The sequence below is a fragment of the Mixophyes fleayi genome, chromosome 8 (assembly GCF_038048845.1).
Source record: "Mixophyes fleayi isolate aMixFle1 chromosome 8, aMixFle1.hap1, whole genome shotgun sequence".
NCBI lineage: Eukaryota > Metazoa > Chordata > Amphibia > Anura > Limnodynastidae > Mixophyes > Mixophyes fleayi.
Window position 1 is genome coordinate 65,518,211 of NC_134409.1, and position 17,628 is coordinate 65,535,838.

General features: G+C 39.2%; 1 protein-coding gene across 1 annotated transcript in view; it reads right to left on the reverse strand.

Moving 5' to 3' along the window:
* Window positions 1–17,628, reverse strand: part of CDC73 (cell division cycle 73) — a 69,660-nt gene that overhangs the window by 33,459 nt on the left and 18,573 nt on the right. The window contains exons 7-10 of the mRNA XM_075182657.1: window positions 17,408–17,624; window positions 15,040–15,138; window positions 10,104–10,182; window positions 8,176–8,240 (exon numbers count right to left, since the gene is read on the reverse strand). Of these exons, the coding sequence (XP_075038758.1) occupies window positions 8,176–8,240; window positions 10,104–10,182; window positions 15,040–15,138; window positions 17,408–17,624 (460 nt within the window). The remainder of the gene's footprint in view (window positions 1–8,175; window positions 8,241–10,103; window positions 10,183–15,039; window positions 15,139–17,407; window positions 17,625–17,628) is intronic.

Consider the following 17,628-nt stretch of genomic DNA (forward strand, 5'->3'; position numbering starts at 1 on the left):
TGTAACCTCCACACCCTCTCGGTCCTCAAACCCATTCACTTGCATTATAATTACTGCCCATCAATTCCCTCCTCTATCAAATTGCCTTATCAGTCTCTTATGAATATCCCCCTTCATCACTTTCACTAGCCTAACCCCATTATTCCCATAATCAAGATCTACCCCATCCACAAAGCCATCATTAACCCATCCAATTTGCATCATTGAAGTATTCCCTGCAGGAACAGTCATGATATAGCATAGCTTTCAGTTTATGTGGTTTTGAAGCACTGACCAAGATTTTGATAAAGCTGGATTAACATGTAATCATTGCAATTGGTCAAAACAAAGCCAATATTAAAAGGAAAAAAAAAATAACCTACAGAGGTATTTATAGCCAAGAAAAATGAAAGCTTTTTTTGTAAATTTTAACAGGCCAATGAGAACAAAGCTCAGGCATTCTTAGTTTAAAGATAGGCCTGCTATAATAACCCAAATGCTATCAAGAAATATCAAACATTTCTATGGCCAAGCACATGCTATAGCGCATTTCCCGTTGTAACAGGCCTTTTCCAATGAAAATATTCTTGTGTAGCTAATCGTGAATGTATGGTAGCTACCACACTAATACAGTACACAAGAGAAAAGAACTTGCTAGATGATAGGGAGAGGTTTAAGAAATGCCAATGATTAGACTGAACATATATGAAACACATGCTTTCTTTCATACAGAACAAAGTGTGCATGCAAATAGAAATCAGTGCCCCCGTGGAAAATTGGTATCTAATCTACGTCTTCTGAATTAGTTTTTTCCAAATCTATTGGTCTAATCTGTAGCTAAAGAGATGTAAGCATATGCAAAATATCAAGAATATGAAAAAAAAAACCAAACAAACTACAATTAGCAGACAAATTCACCTAGCACCCCAACTGAGTTCAAGTGAGAAAAGAAGGGAGGATAGGTTAGCAAATCTACTTTATATAGAAGACATTCACAATTCATTCTGAAAATATATAAGTGTTTCCACAAGCAAAATAATGACTATAGAACTTTAATACCACCATATACATAAAACACAAGCATGTTCCATACGAAGAAGAAAAAAATATAAGTTGAAAATCTGGAAGAATGTTAATGTAAATGAAAATAAAAATTCCTAAGAGCTGTAAAAGTAAATAGTCTACAAAGTGGTGCAGTGAGTACAACACCCACAAACTAGATGGTTGGCACTTATTTCCCACATCATAACGAGATTGGGAACAGCTGACATACGTCTGCAATTAAGTATTAGGCCACTATTGCTCTAAAATAAAAGTTCTTCTGGAGAAACATTGAATAGAATTCCTTTTTTGGGTGTCATCATTTATAAAAGCATTAGCAGTGGTGCAAAACACAAATAAAAAATAGTGAATACAATCTTCTATTAAAAAACATTTAAATAGTTATCATAGGTCAATCAGTTGAAAAACAGGTAAAATAAAATAAGTTTTAGTATTTTCATGTACACTCAAGCATTTGTTGGATACTCCATTCTCTCATAGTCCCACACGTGGCTCCTGCTTAGCCTCTCACAGCTGAAGGTCCTCTTAAATGAGAGGTCAAAATTGTTCCAGTCTCCCCAGTACAAGGTGTTGCTATGGCATCTTACTTGCATTTCCACAATGGGAAGTCCTGCTGAAGGGGGAAGGACAATGGGTTGTTTGCTTGTGGCTTAGCAATGCTATACTGTCAGTAAAGGGTAGCGACGCTGTATAGTTGTTTAGGGTGGGCACATTGTCTCCAATCTGCAGATGTTGTTTAAGTTAAAAGTTTATAACTACTCTGGCAATAACTCGCTCTGCTTGTTTTGGGTCATACAATTTCCCAACTCAAAAAAAAACAACCCATAGTCCTTCCCCCTTTATCAGGATCTCCCATAGTGGGAGGGCAAATCGGATGTCATAGCAACATCAATCACCAGGAAGACAACATGGAATATCATCCACCCTCCTTTAAGAGGACCCCCTGCTGTGTGAGGGTAAGCAGAACAACCACTGGAGCAGTCTTCAACAAGTGACCATACATGATGGTACAATAAACTTTTACACCATTTTTTTACTTTTTAAGCGGACCAAAGAGCTATATTTCTTATCTAGAAGTCTTTAATAGAAGATTGCAAAATATAAATACATAATTAAAACATTCCTGTACAAAATTTTTGTTCACAAATTTAAAACAGCTGCATAATGGGGGTTTGAGCAGCCCTCCTCCAGAATAGCCAGAATTTTAAGTCAGGGCTTGGTGACCAACCATGGAACCTGAGGACAAAGGGAGGGGGCTGAGCTACAATGATCAAATCAATCCCTAGGCGGTAGCACAGGAAAAAAAAAATTGACAGCTACTCAAACTAGCATTTTCAGGTTTGTGATCCATAAGGCTGGTAGTAAAGATTCATCTTTAAAGCAGCAGAAAACATACAATGCAAATCAAGCAATGACCAACAATAACATTATGTCAATAGTGAAGTATTTATCACCTGCATCCAGAGTTTAAATAACGTTAAGTTGGTAATTCTGGATAGTAGTTAGATTTTGCATGAAGGAAATTATTTTCAGCAGCATACTTAAATATATAGTAGACTTATTCCAGCATAGCATCCATTTTAAAGACCTATAAAGTTTTTGTAAAGTACAATAATGTCCACAATATTTTAAAAAGTCAAGGGTTAGTTGTTTGAAATAAAAAAAAGTTGCTACAAATGTAAAGCCTCTTGTACTTGAAAAACATTGATATTTAAAAAATTCAACATCTTGCAAAAAGAAAACTGAAAAGCAGCACACAGCCAGGGGGTGCAACACTTGACTCAGTAGCCAGTTAGGAACATTTTAAAGGGAAAAAAAACCCCAAAAAAATTTAGGTGGCCCAGTGATGCAGCCCAAGGTTAACTCTCTATGCCCCCCTGCCTGCCAGCCCAGCCTGCACCTGAAAATAACCCAAAGCTGCATGAGCCAAAATAAAGTTTAGAGTTTACCATAGGATAGAGCACTAAGTCTTACTTCCGCCCCCACCCCTTTTATTGCTTTGGAAGCAATGTGTGGGCTTCATTTCAACTGTGGTTCTACACACACTGGCACAGCAGCAAGACCTCACTTTATGATACCTCTCCATTCACTTGTGTAGCTGAACTCCAATTATCTACACTATAAGCCTAAAGGACAACTAAACAGGTTGGCAAAAATAAACTTAAAAAAATGCAGTGATGAAGTAACTATTATGTATTATGCAGGCTTCAGTGAAAATAAAAGCACTTCTGGAAAAAACACTAATATCCCCCCCCCCCCCCAAAAAAAAAAAAAAAAAAAAAAGAAGAAAAAGAGGAGACATTGAGACCTAATAAAAATGTGCACAAAAAAATAAAAATAAGATTTAAGACAATGCTATAGACTGTAAAAAGAAAAAAAAAAAAGAAAGTTACAGAAAAAAAACGTACTACATACACACACACTATGAGGGAGAAGTAAAAAAAAAAAAAAAAATTATCTATCTTAAAGTTTCTGTAGCTTTTTTTTTTTTTTTTTATGTGTTGGTGAACAATTTAGATGTCCCATAACCAAGGTTTGGTTATTTTTAGATTTGCCTGCCCTAAAATCTGCTTTGCATTTTTGGAAGCGAAAACCTTTTGCATAAAGGACTTGTACTTCTATAATAAGTAAACATTTAGATAAAAAAAATGTAAACACACAGGACTTTCAAACAAAAACAATGCATCATAGATTTTAAACAAAGCATCCAGACAGAACTACTGGATTAGAGAAAAATGTGCCTGTGACACCATCTAGTGGTCAAATTGAGCTAGACAAAAAAAAAAATTGTAAATGGAAGATATACTAAAATATATTTTTTACAACATTCAAAAGCATAGCCAATCATGAAAACATGATTTTTAGACAGTTAAAGTCAAATTTCTAGGCTCTGTCCCATTTTTTTTTCTTTCCCCTTATGTAAATTAGAATTCCTATTACTCGGCACACTGAACTTCATTTTTACTACTTGTACATTATACACACACACACCGGGAGAAATATCTATTTAACACAACAACCCTTGCAATCCACACATGTAAAGAAATCAAAGCATAGATGTCCATAAATTAAGTTTTGTGTAAATGACACAGGGAAATAGTACTGAACAAGCTTTCTGAAATGTATTTAATACTTTGTACAAAAGCCTTTGTTGGTAATGACAGCTTCAAGATGCCTCCTGTATGGAGAAACTGGTCATACATTGCTCAGGTGTGATTTTGCCCCATTCTTCAAATCTTGAAGGTTCTGTGGACTTCGTCTATAAACCCTGATCTTTAGTTCTTTCCATATATTTGGAATTAAATCCATTAAATTGGATTGAAGTTAGGTGATTGACTGGGCCATTCTAGCAGCTTTATTTTCGATGAAACCAATTGAGAGTGTCCTTGGCTGTGTGTTTGGGATCATTGTCTTGCTGAAATATCCACCCTCGTTTAAACTTCAGCATCCTGGTAGATGACAGCAGAATTATATCAAGAGTGTCTTTGTACATTTTTCCTTTCATCCTTCAATGACATGTAGTATGCCAGTACAGTGTGCACAAAAATAGCCCCACACCACGATGTTACCACCTCCAAACTTCACCGTTGGTATGGTGTTTTTGGAGTGATGTGCAGTGCCATATCTCCTCCAAACTGTTGTGTATTATGGCATCCAAAGAGTTCAATTTTGCTCTCATCTGACCACACTATATTCTCCCAATATTTCACAGGCTTGTCCAAATGTTGTGCAGCAAACTTTAAACGAGCTTCAACAAAGGAGTCTTCCGTGGTGAGCGTGCATATAGGCCATGGCGGTTGACTGCATTATTCTTTTCTTTGAAGCAATTGTACCTGCTAATTCCAGGTCTTTCTGGAGCTCTCTACAAGTGGTCCTTGGACAACTCTTCTGATCATTTTTTTCACTCCTCTGTCAGAAATCTTGCGAGATGCACCTGGTCGTGGCCGGTTTATGGTGAAATAATGTTCTTTGCACTTCCGGATTATGGCCCCAACAGTGCTCACTGGAACATTCAGCACTTTAGAGATCCTTCTGCTACCAATGCCATCAGTATGTTTTGCAATAATAAGGCTGCAAAGGTCTGGAGTTCTTTGCTTTTACCCATCAGGAGATGTTTCTTGTGTGACACCTTTGTAATGAGACACCTGTTTATAGGCCATCAGTCGTGGCTGAACCAGCTGGCAGGATTGCTTTCTAATTATGGATAGAACTCAGCTGGTGTCTTGGCTTTCCATGCCTTTTTGTACATCCCTTTCTCCATGTGTTCAATACTTTTTCCCTGTGTCATTTCACAGTATTACACAAAACTTAATATATGGACATCTATGGTTTGATTTCTTTGCATGTGTGGATTGCAAGGGTTGTTGCTGACATTTGGTGTAAATTTCATTACAATAGCCACATTAAATATGAATTACTGAGAAAAATGTTAATGTTCAACACTTCTTTCACCCAATGTAGGTATGCATGCATGTATGCATACACATGTCTAGATGGGAACTGTAGCCCACAAATATACATAGTAAATCTATCTATATTATATATACACACATCCACCTTTTCCTCACATTTCCCTAGCTCTTAATCTGTCAAGGGCGTACAACTTTCATTACTCCAATTACCAAATCTGATTGAATCGATTCATTATATTGTTTTTCCTCAGTTTAGGTTGCCGAAAATACCTTTTTAAAAAGAAGCATATCTTCTTTCTACACAAAATGTCACAATTCACTTCTGTAGTATTTCTTAATTGTGAATATACTCTGGACAGAAACAATCTGCGAGATAGGTCCATTCAGGCATTGCTAAGCACTTTACTATTTTACAACCTTAATTTATACGTGGCTGGCTAATAGCTCAAAATATACACTTCTAGTAAATTTAAAAAAACCAAAAACAGATTGTCAGCTCTTGAAAGAAATGCCTTAACATGACCTGTCTGAAGTTATGCTCCCATATTGTGATTAATAGAAGGCTTATCAGCTGAACATACCAGACTTCAATGTATTGTCTAGGGTCACACAAGATTCTCAAGGAGTTGTTTACTTGCAAAAACTAAATTTTAAGACTGCACCAGTTTTATAAAAAACAGTCATAGTACATTCACCCGATTTATTTTTAGCCAAAAGCCGTGAAGCATTCTTAAGGTGTCCATACACGCTATGATTCAATTGACCAGTATAACAATTTTAGCAGTTTTAGCCAAATGTGCAAGTCAAAAATATGGTCATAAAGGGATAAGGCATAAAAAGACCAGTGGCTAGAAAAAATAAAGACTGTGCGCTCACCTCCTGATGGTGCAGAAGCTGCAATCAGGACTAGGGATCCCTCCCTAGTAATAACCTAAACAACAAAAAACTTTATGCGCTCACTGACTAAACGTTTCTAAAATAATGAACTGTATATATAGAATCTAATAGGTATACTTAAATCAAGGTTGATTGTATGTAACAAAATTTATTGATATTCCCTATAATGGCAAATAACAGGTGAAATAGAACCTGTGAATAGAACACATCCTATAAAAAATGGCACAATAAATGTTAAAATATTAAAAATACACTGGTGGATATACATGTATATACTTGTTGAAAGATGCTGACTCAACAACCGCTGATGAACCAGATGATAACAATGGTAAAAAATATTACAGTAAAAGCATGAATTGACTGTCATAAAAAATAAAAATAAAATAAAAATGAAATGAATGTATATGAAGCAGTCCCAATATTATAATCGTTGGAGAGTTCTTTCAGTTATACAGCTGAGTAAAATGACAGTACATATATCCGACTGGCTCCACATGGAGGTGATACCGATACTTGCGTTTTGCGGAGCAATGTTCTGTTAATTGTCCAGTCCCAAAGTGTCTCGCTGCGTGATTTAAGGAGTTGTTAGTATTCAGATGTTAAAGATGTTCACAATAGCGGGTGATCAGTCCCGCTATTGATAGGAGGTAGTGGCAGAGAGCAAGCGTGGAACACACTTCCGGTTCTGACTCCTGGGTGTGATGTCACATCCGGAAGATTCTATTGGCCAATAGATTGGTGTAGGAGGAGTCCAAACGCGTTTCGTCTGGTAGACTTTTTCAAGACTTTCTCCCTTGAAAAAGTCTACCAGACGAAACGCGTTTGGACTCCTCCTACACCAATCTATTGGCCAATAGAATCTTCCGGATGTGACATCACACCCAGGAGTCAGAAACGGAAGCGTGTTCCACGCTTGCTCTCTGCCACTACCTCCTATCAATAGCGGGACTGATCACCCGCTATTGTGAACATCTAACATCTGAATACTAACAACTCCTTAAATCACGCAGCGAGACACTTTGGGACTGGACAATTAACAGAACATTGCTCCGCAAAACGCAAGTATCTGTATCACCTCCATGTGGAGCCAGTCGGATATATGTACTGTCATTTTACTCAGCTGTATAACTGAAAGAACTCTCCAACGATTATAATATTGGGACTGCTTCATATACATTCATTTCATTTTTATTTTATTTTTATTATTTTTTATGACAGTCAATTCATGCTTTTACTGTAATATTTTTTACTATTGTCATCATCTGGTTCATCAGCGGTTGTTGAGCCAGCATCTTTCAACAAGTATATACATGTCAGGATTACATGTATATCCACCAGTGTATTTTTAATATTTTAACATTTATTGTGCCATTTTTTATAGGATGTGTTCTATTCACAGGTTCTATTTCACCTGTTATTTGCCATTATAGGGAATATCAATAAAGTTTGTTACATACAATCAGCCTTGATTTAAGTATACCTATTAGATTCTATATATACAGTTCATTATTTTAGAAACATTTAGTCAGTGAGCGCATAAAAAGACCAGAACCCAAACGAGCCAGATCAAAATTACATGGAGATTGCAGAGAATGACTACTGGCGGATTACAGGCAACACAAATAATGGGACCAATTTAGTAGAAAACCACTCGTTATATTTGCAGACCTACAGAAAACAAGAAAGCTGGTGACTGAGGAAAGGTATATTACATATGTAACATAGCTGCATGAAATTATACTACCACTCTTAATATGGCATTCATCCCTTAAAATGTAAATAATTTTGTGAACTCAAATATGTTTTTTGTTCTTGTCAAACTTACAGTCACAGATTTCAGCGTCATTCCGTGGTATGTTCCCATAGTGTCAATTTTAAAACCTTCCGTTTCTGTAAGAGAAGACAATTTTCCAACATAACTTTCAGGGATTTACTTTTTTTTACATTTATTTTCAAAATAGAGAGTAGCATCAAAACACATAACTTGTTTGATTAATACTCCCTTTGTGGTGCATTTAAAAATGTCAGGGATTTTGCCTTCAATGTAAATAAGCAGGAGTTGTATGCTTGTAGCTACTAGGGTATACAATTGTATGCTGGAATATTAAAAGCATTGTTACTGTGACATGACCACTCCTATCTGAGCAAGCTTTGTTTGCTGCAACATTGTAAAAGAACCTGGTAGCATGCCAGGGCTAGAATTGTTTTAGAAAATTAAACATTTTAAAGAATAACAATGGAAAGTTAGTAGTACACAACATGTATTACAGCTTAGAATTTGTTTCTATGATCAAGGCTGAGCAACTTTATAACTTTGTGTACAAATTTACTCCCCCCCCCCCCTCCAAACTAACAGAGCAAGCATGTTAGAACAAATATATTTGTTAAGTGTATTAGTCATAACAAAAAACAAAGGCTAATGACTAGTCTTAAAAATTTGTTAGCTTTTGCAAATACAGTGATGCAAAAATATGTTTATACAGTCTGCAAGGCAAAAAAACAAGAGACCCAAAAGAGACAGTGAACGTTGATTGGGTTATCCTGTTGGCTGTCAATAGTAATAGCACTGGTGCAACATGTGGAAATTACTACCTGTTTCTGGGTTTTAGAAATTGAAAAGCACAGTTATTGCTTATTGTGTCATAACAAGTGCCACACATCAGAATATACTATAACAACTGGTGACCAGGGTATCCCTAGAGGAGTTCATCACTGGCTGTTAAAAGTGCATATTTTTTCTTGATGCTTGTGACGAAACTAGACTGGTTTTTATAGTTCACATTTTGTGAGATATGAGATGCAGCCCTTTGGTTCCCCACAATTCCCTATTAAGTTTTTAAATCATTTTGTTTAGGTTTTAAACTTGTATTGTAAATTGTATTTTTAAGTTCCAACATGAAGGGCATGGCTTTGTAAACGCGTGCAAACACGCAGATTGGTTCATTGTCTTAGCCTAGGTATTAGGATTATATTAAATTTTTGGGAATGTCCCTCTCTAGACCTGATGGGGCTGCAGTAGTATCCCACAGGAAGTCCCAATCGGCTGAAAGCTGACTCTCAATGGAAAAAGCATGTCAGGGATTGCGAGTTACCAAGCCCTCATCAGCACCCAACCCCTCAGTTACCTTGAATATTTCCCCACTGTTGTTGCAGCCTGAATTCATAACAGCAGGGGGTGTTTGGCAGCTGTCCCTTCCCAAGCCCACACCCCCCAATCTCTGAAAGGGATGATACATGCAAGCCCATCCATGGCCTGGTCTCGGGAGTGTGGGAAATCTTACAGTCCTTAAAAGGAGGAACCCAAACCTGTGTCACAGAGCCCATGCATGGCCTTGTTCTGCCCAACACCGCTTCCTCAGCGCATAACCCCATGAGTCTGATAGCTTGGAAAGCCTGAGAGCAGAGGGACTTTGTATCAGAGTTAATGACACACTGGACCAATTGGCTGGGGCTCAGGGATCCAGGAGAAAAGGTGACTGCAGTCCTCTGGGCTTGAGAGGTGAGTGACAGGGTGTGTGTTAAACCCACCAGGCCTTTTACGGCAGATAAATGTGTAGCGAAGGTGCAGGACTGTGTGCTAGGGCAGAAACAAAATAATGTCTAGTCACAACACTGGTAAGGAGCTGAAACTCAAGGCAGTCTACTTGAAATACCAGCTATTAATGTAAATGCTACCCGCTACCAATGAAAATAGAAAGAATGTCAGGAAAGAAGAAAATAGGGACCATTTCTATTAAACCTTTCAGAATTTACCTTCTTTGCCTTTGAACCTTTCCTGATCGTACCTATTGTAGATTTGTGGTGCTGGCTGTTTGTTTCTCAACGTTGGATCCTGCAAAACAAACATATATAGAAGTTTAAACAAGTTTTTGTGTTCCAAAATACCCTGCACCACTTCTGCTACAGAGTAGAGATTCAGCAAGCAACCCTACTGGAAAATCAGCTAACCTAAGGAGCCACCTTTTGCTGAAATCAGTCATACCAGTATGTATTAATGCCCAACCACTTCCAGTTTCTAACACAGCAGGGTGCCAAACAACTTGTTATGGGCATAAAAACTACAGTGGCATAACAAATATTTTAGGTCTCGTACCGCTTTACAAATATACACATTAAAGTTTATAAGTACTTTAATATAACCCAACTTGAATTGAAGGCTGTGTGGTCTTAAAAAACTAAACAATAGACACAAGTGCATTTTAATAGTACCTTTTATAAAACTGAAAATGTTTCAGAACAAAAACAATTTTTATATTACACGGAAAAGATTGTTAACCAAAAACTAGGCTTTTATTTTCAGGTCCTTGTAATAGAGGGGGTAAATTTTATTTTTGGTGCAAATTTTTGTTTACTTAATATATCTACTATATACATTTTACATTTAGAAATTGGACATCAATTACCCCTAATTGGATCAAATATCAAAACATACACTAAAAAAAAAAATCAAAAATCACCTGTAAACAGTTACCCTTATACAATGGTCTACAATTTTTTTTAGCTTACTGTTGCAAAAATAGGATTTTTACTCTGACTCCATTGGGGGACACAGACATTGGGGTATAGTAGGTGGACAAGGAGTTTAGACACTTGTTTAATATACACTCCTTTCCTACTATTACCATCCTTTCGGACATCAACCTCAGTTTTCTACACCCTAACAGAGGAGGCAAACCCAGAAAAAGGTAACAAACACTGAACCAACCAATTTCAGAGCAAAAAGGAAGGGTAAGCAGTGCTACCAGAATTGCGGCAACGTGTTCTCTTTAATGCTGTACCAGAAGGGCAAAGACATCCTTGTGTAGTGACCATTCCCTGGGGTGAACCTTGTGCCTGCTGAGGAAGACTGTTTCCCAGTTGTCCATCCCTGATATGAAGATGGCAGAGATTATCGGAACATGACATTCTGCCCAGGACACGATTCTGGTTGTATCTCGCATTGCCATCAAACTTCGGAATTCTCCGATGAGTTAGATAAGCCATAGCCTGGGCATTGTATGACTGAATATTCAAGGGTTTTCCGGTCAGGAACCACTGCCCCTGAATTAATACTCTGAACAGCCCTGAGTTCCAGGACATTTATAGGTAGGGTGGCCCCCTGAGGAGACCAGAGACCCTGAAACCGAAGAGGCCCGTCAACCGCACTCCAGCCAGACAAACTGGTGTCTGTGTTGACCAGGGTCCAGATCCATGTGCAAAATAACTGTCCGTTTTCCTAACATGTGAGGGATAATAGTGTGGCTCTGGACAGGTTCATGACCTGCCTGTCTAGATGTTCTTGGGAACTAGAGCACTTCTGAAGAATCTCCCTCTGGAGGGGGCAAGAGTGAAACTGTGTGAAGGATACTGCATGGAATATTGATAACATGGATCCCAGCAGGTCATACTACGGAGAAGAGACCCCTCATTTCTTGCCAGGAGAGTCCTGGACTTGTGCAGAAAAGAAAGGATTTTTGTCTTCGGTGAGGTAGACTGGGTCAGTGCTGAAATTTAGGCTCAGAAAGCGCATTTATTGTGCGAGGATGCGGGTAGGTGTAGAACCCAGCCATGAGCTTCCAGAAACTGGATCGCAATCCAGATGTGGAGTAAGAGCAGAGATGCGGACAGTGCCTTCAGATGCAGGTTGTCCAGATAGGGTATAATTGTAACCCCCTGGGAGCTCAGGACTCCTGCCATTACAATCATCACCTTGGTGAACACCCTTGGGGCTTTAGCCAGACCGAAAGGCAAGATCAGGAACTGAACACGATATTTCTTTACTGCAAAGCAGAGGAGACGCTGGTGTACCTCCCAAATGGGCACATGCAAGTAGGCATCGTTGATGTCGTTAGAAGCCATGAAATAGACCTGTTTAATACTTGCAATTATCAAAAGCAGGGATTCCATCCAGAACCTGAGCACGCATTCCTGCTTGCTCAAGGACTGTAGTATTAGAACGGGACAAAGGATTCGTCCGGTTTGGGGACAAGAAAAAGGTTTAAGTAAAACCCCATTCTTCTTTCCTGCTGCGGGACTGGCACAATGACCATAGAAGCTTTCAGATGGCTTCCTGAAGTACCCTGCGTCTGAGGACACAAGCGGGAGGAGCTGTGGTGAAGAAATGCTGTGCGGGGGGACTCAATCAGGTTGACAACATAGCTCCAAGTGAAAATACCCGTACCTAAACATCGGTGGCTGATGTCCACAGCATCCTGGACTGGGATCTTGTCATGCCGTAGTCTTGTCCCCTGGCCTGGGGGCTCCATGTCTGCCAGAGTCCTGGCCCCTCTGGTGTGTTCCTCTAGCAGCCGATGACCATCCTGTGTAGGGAGCTCATCGTGCTCTGCCACAAGAATGAAAGGCCCAAAAGCGTGTCTCGGTTAAGAGGAGTCAACAGGTAGAGAGGTACTCTTGCCCGCTGTGGCCACCTGAAACATTTAATTCAGGCAAAAAAATAGCGCGATACCGTGAAAAGCCCACTCACAGTAAGCATCCACTGCCCAAGAGCTTAGTCATAGGGCGCAGTGGGCCACTATGATGAGGCCCAAGAATCTGGAGTTAACTGACACTGCATCCATAGATGCTTGGCCCACATAACCGGAGCCCTCCTGAATGAGTTCTGCCAACATCAGGAGCTCAGTCCTAAGGAAGTAATCCTGTAGGCCCTTAATTGCTCTGCCCACAGCTGAATGGCTATATTAACCCAGGCTGCGCACATACTGTGTCTAAAAAGGCCATCAGCCGCCACATAAGCGGATCGAAGAAGAGTTACATTTATCAGTTGGATACCGCAGAGACATTGCCTTGTGCAAGAATGGCCAAAGTTGTGGTAAGACTAGCAACAGGGGGATTCACCTTACCTTAGGAGTAGACTCCCATTTTACAGATTCCTTTGCAGGAGCAGGTAGAGAGATTGAAATCTGCCAGGCACCTGAAAATTTATTTGCAATCATTAGTGATACAAAATGAGTCATTCTGAAGAGCCCAGGGACTTAAAGCGTTGTACTGCGACAGGATGCCACCTTTACAACAAGAATGTTCATGAAATTTCATCCCTGCTGGATGGATGTTCCACAATCAACTGTAAGCAAGTGATATTAAAAAGAGGAAGCGTTTGGGAACAGCAGCAACTCAGCCATGAAGCGAAAGATCAATAACTGCTAAGGCGCATGGTGCGTAAAAGTCGCCAACACCCTGCTGACTCCATAGCTGAAGAGCTCCGAACTACAACTGGTATTAATTTAAGCACAAAAAACTGTGTGGCGGGAGCTTAATGGAATGGGTTTCCATGGCCGAGCAGCTGTAAGCAAGCCTCACATCACCAAAACCATGGCCAAGCAGTGGATGGAGTGGTGTAAAGCACACCGACACTGGACTGTGGAGCAGTGGAAGCGTGTTCCACTGTGGAGTGACGAATCGCGCTACTCTGTTTGGCAGTCAGATGGTTTGGTGGATGCCAGGAGAACGTTACCTGCCTGACATTGTCAACTGTGAAGTTTGGTGGAGGAGGAATAACAGTATGGGCTAGGCCCCTTCTCTCCAGTGAAGGGCAATCTTAATGCTTCAGCATACCAAGACATTTTGGATAATGCTATGCTTTCAACTCTGTGGCAACAGTTTGGGGAAGGCCCTTTACTATTCCAAACATGACTGTGCACCAGTGCAAGGACTACAAAAGACATGGTTTGATGAGTACGGTGTGGAAGAACTCGATTGGCCAGCACAGAGCCCTGAACTCAACCCCACTGAACACCTAAGGGATGAACAGGAACGGAGATTGCGAGCCAGGCCTTCGACCAACACAGTGCCCGACGTCCTAAATGCTCTACAAAATAAATGGGCACAAATTTCCACAGAAACACACCAACATCTTGCCAAGAGTGGAAGCAGTTATCCCTGTAAAAAGGGTACCAACCCCATATTAATGTATATTTATTTGAATACAATGCCATTACAGTTCCTGTTGGTGCAATGTGTGTCAAGCGTCAAAATACTTTTGTCCATATAGAGTGAGAGTGTGTGTGTGTGTGTGTGTGTGTGTGTGTGTATACACACATACATACAAATCTTAAATTAGCAGCTTTGTATGCAGGACTATATCTGAGTTTATATACTAAAAGTTAATCCAGGCTAAAAGACACGAACAGTACTGCAATTTGTTCAGTTCTCTCAGCATCACTCCCACCCAATTCGTAATCGCCTGGCAGCCTTGAGGGGTTGGTGGACTGGCTATTCACCCCTATGCAGTGACCAAGAGTGAAGGAAGCATACATGCTAGTCTCTCAGTCTTGGACTGGTCCCTGCAAAAACACCTGTAAATGGAAAAATAAACAGTGCAAAATTTATCTATAGTTACAGTATGGGTAGGAGGCTGTACAAACCTTCCTTATCTTTTAGGCACTTACAAGGAACTGAGATTGATGTCAGAGAGGCATAATAGGGGAGGAGTGTGTATTAAACAAGTATAATAAGTGCCTAAACTCCTAGTCCACCTACTATACCCCAATGTCTCGCAGTATCCTCAGTGGTAGGAAATAAGTAACTTTTGTTAATGTTTAGCAACTACCTGTGTAAACGAAAATACAAAATTACAGCCTTGAAAACAGTACATTGGCAGTCAAAGATTACAACAAAAGTTAGAAAGTCTTAAATTCAAGTTCAAGGTATAAATGTTTAGGTTCTAGCAAAAATAAATGAAAAGGTCACCCACTGTTGGTGCTGTAGTCTGAACTGGTCTTTGCTCAGGAGCTCGACCTTCTTCTCTTGCTTTAACATTCTGAAGAATTGCAAATATGTTTTTGGCAAAATTCTAAACAAAGAGGGAAAAAACAAAAAGGTGTCAGTGCTCTGGCATTTCTAAAACATGGCAAGATAACGGGAGAAAAGTGTATATTAAAAAAAACAAAACAAAAACGTAGACAGTTTTATATTACAAACACAAAATAGGCATTTCCTAAAATCTATCACTAAAGGTTTTCTAGCCCAAAAGTATAACGTCACCTTCACTCTCACGTGTCCAAAACCATTTGTTTACAATAAGAATCAGTAGAATGACGATTTACATGTAGAGGATCCTCACATTGCCTCTTCTTCATTCACTTACAAAAGCTGCATCTAATAGCAGGGGCGGCACCAAATAAGTTGTTGCTTCCAATGTAAAGCTTTACACCAAAATGATATGCATAAGGGAAACCACTGAGTATGAACAAATTAACATACTTAGCAGCATCGCTAAAAAAGTGTAACTTTAAAAACATAACTTCAAAACCAGTGCACATATCAGCCTAAGATATGGGGGGGGGGGGTTCTTCACACCCAGAACTGCATTTAATTTACCAAATTTCATGACAATCTGAAACGGTCAGTTTGAAACTCTGTTGATTTGATGTGGAATGACCCAGTAATGTCCCCAGAAGTGGAGGGAAAGGAAAATATGGCACAAGTGTTTTGTATATGAATTGTTTTTAGCAACATCTCTAACTACCTTTGTGTGCATTTTTATGGGTGTACTATCACGTATCATCTTTCCCTCTAGCAACCCATTTAATGTAGAAATGCACCAGTCAGTTCTGACTATAGAGGACAACCATCCCCCTACTCGTTTGTGTTAAGTGCTCACTCAGTAGTATTAATGAATTCACCTTGCTCACTTACATTTTCTACAATGTTTCAGCTTCATCAATTAGGCGAAGGCACTTAAGAGTTTCTGTGCTATCACTTCCAGGTCAGGTACCTGCTCTGGCTTCACAAAATAGATGCCACTATCCACTAGACCCCATAAGTTTGGGCAGCCAGATAACCTAACTGCTTTTTAGACATTGTAGAGTTGTAAACTAAGCTGTATTAAAGATTTGTTAATGTATGCACATGAATGGCTGATTCAGGCTTCTGTTAATTCTAGGCTAAGCAGTATGAAGAACCACTTTTAGTGGCAAGAGTCAATTCCACTAATCCACAGGTATGCCCCTCCAGTGCAACTGTTAATCAACCAGATTTCTTTCTACAAATTGGTTGGTCCCTTGCAGGTTAAGGACTGAAAAAAGAGCTTTGCCATGGTTATTTTTAGGATTTAGCATCATATGTATATATTTGAGAAAGAGAAATGCTGCTGTATGTTATAAAACACATCTAAGACACTGTTCAACAGTTAAATATAAAGTCTCTATACAATAGCAGTAACTTCCTGTAAACAAGCTCCTTATGACAGTCAATTTTAAATCAATGAACTTTTGAGAACTGCAAAAAAAAAAAAGTCTTTAGTATATTATATTTAGTATAGTTTGCATTGTACAGTGGTGCTTGTTGAGAAAATAGTGAGCCAGGTCACTTGTATTTGACTCTGCTTGCAGGTCATTTCAATGGCTCTCATACACCCATTTTTACTCAATGGTTGTAAAGAGATGGCTCCAATTGTAGCTTATGGACCAGCCTTCTCTTATACCAAGTGATTGGCACCAAGCAGCCCTAGGGCCACATACAGCTCCCTGAACTTTCGCCTGCAGAAAATTCTGGATTATTAGATTTGTTATATCTTCGAACTTGTTTAAAATGCATGCCGATGTGTTATTATAGATAGGTCCCATTCTTTGATCAAATGTATTGTATTAACTTACTGCTGAGATTAAGGGCAATGTTTAGCCCTTTTCAAAGGTCAGAGGGTTGTCCATGTGAATCCCGAAGTGCATCAGATTGCCTATCACTGCTCAATACACTTTGGGCCTAGTACCAAGCCAGCCCTCTGACACCTGTGTAACGAAACTCGTCAGTGTGCTTTGTGCAGTTCAAGATCATTGTTCTTTGGTACTGTGTCTTCTGCCTGCTCAAGTGGTATCATTAGAACCACGGCAGTCTGATAAGTATTTCCTTACACTGTTACACAATTAGTGTTTTTAAATTAAACTGCTGAATACATTTTTCTACTACAGTATGGAGCTCCACCATTATGAATGCGTTCTACATATATAGCGCAGAACAAAAGTGCAATCTTTAAGTAGTTTTTTTTAAATGTATTACAATGTTCAAACAACTCCAGAGTGGTCTTATTGAGCACAATTTAATTTTGTGAAAAATTCACTTACTTTTCCTGTACTCTGTAGGATAGTAGTTCTTGTCCTCCATACTCTTTCCCTGCTAACAATATCTCTGGTAACATCTACTTCGGCATCCACAAAACTTCTCTGTTTTAAGGCCGTTATATCATCGTCCAAATCGGTTTTGATTGTAGTTTTTCTTTTTGCCATAATTTTGGCTTTGATGGCAGCAATTTTTTCTACTGACATAGCTTCTGAGAGAGATCTAA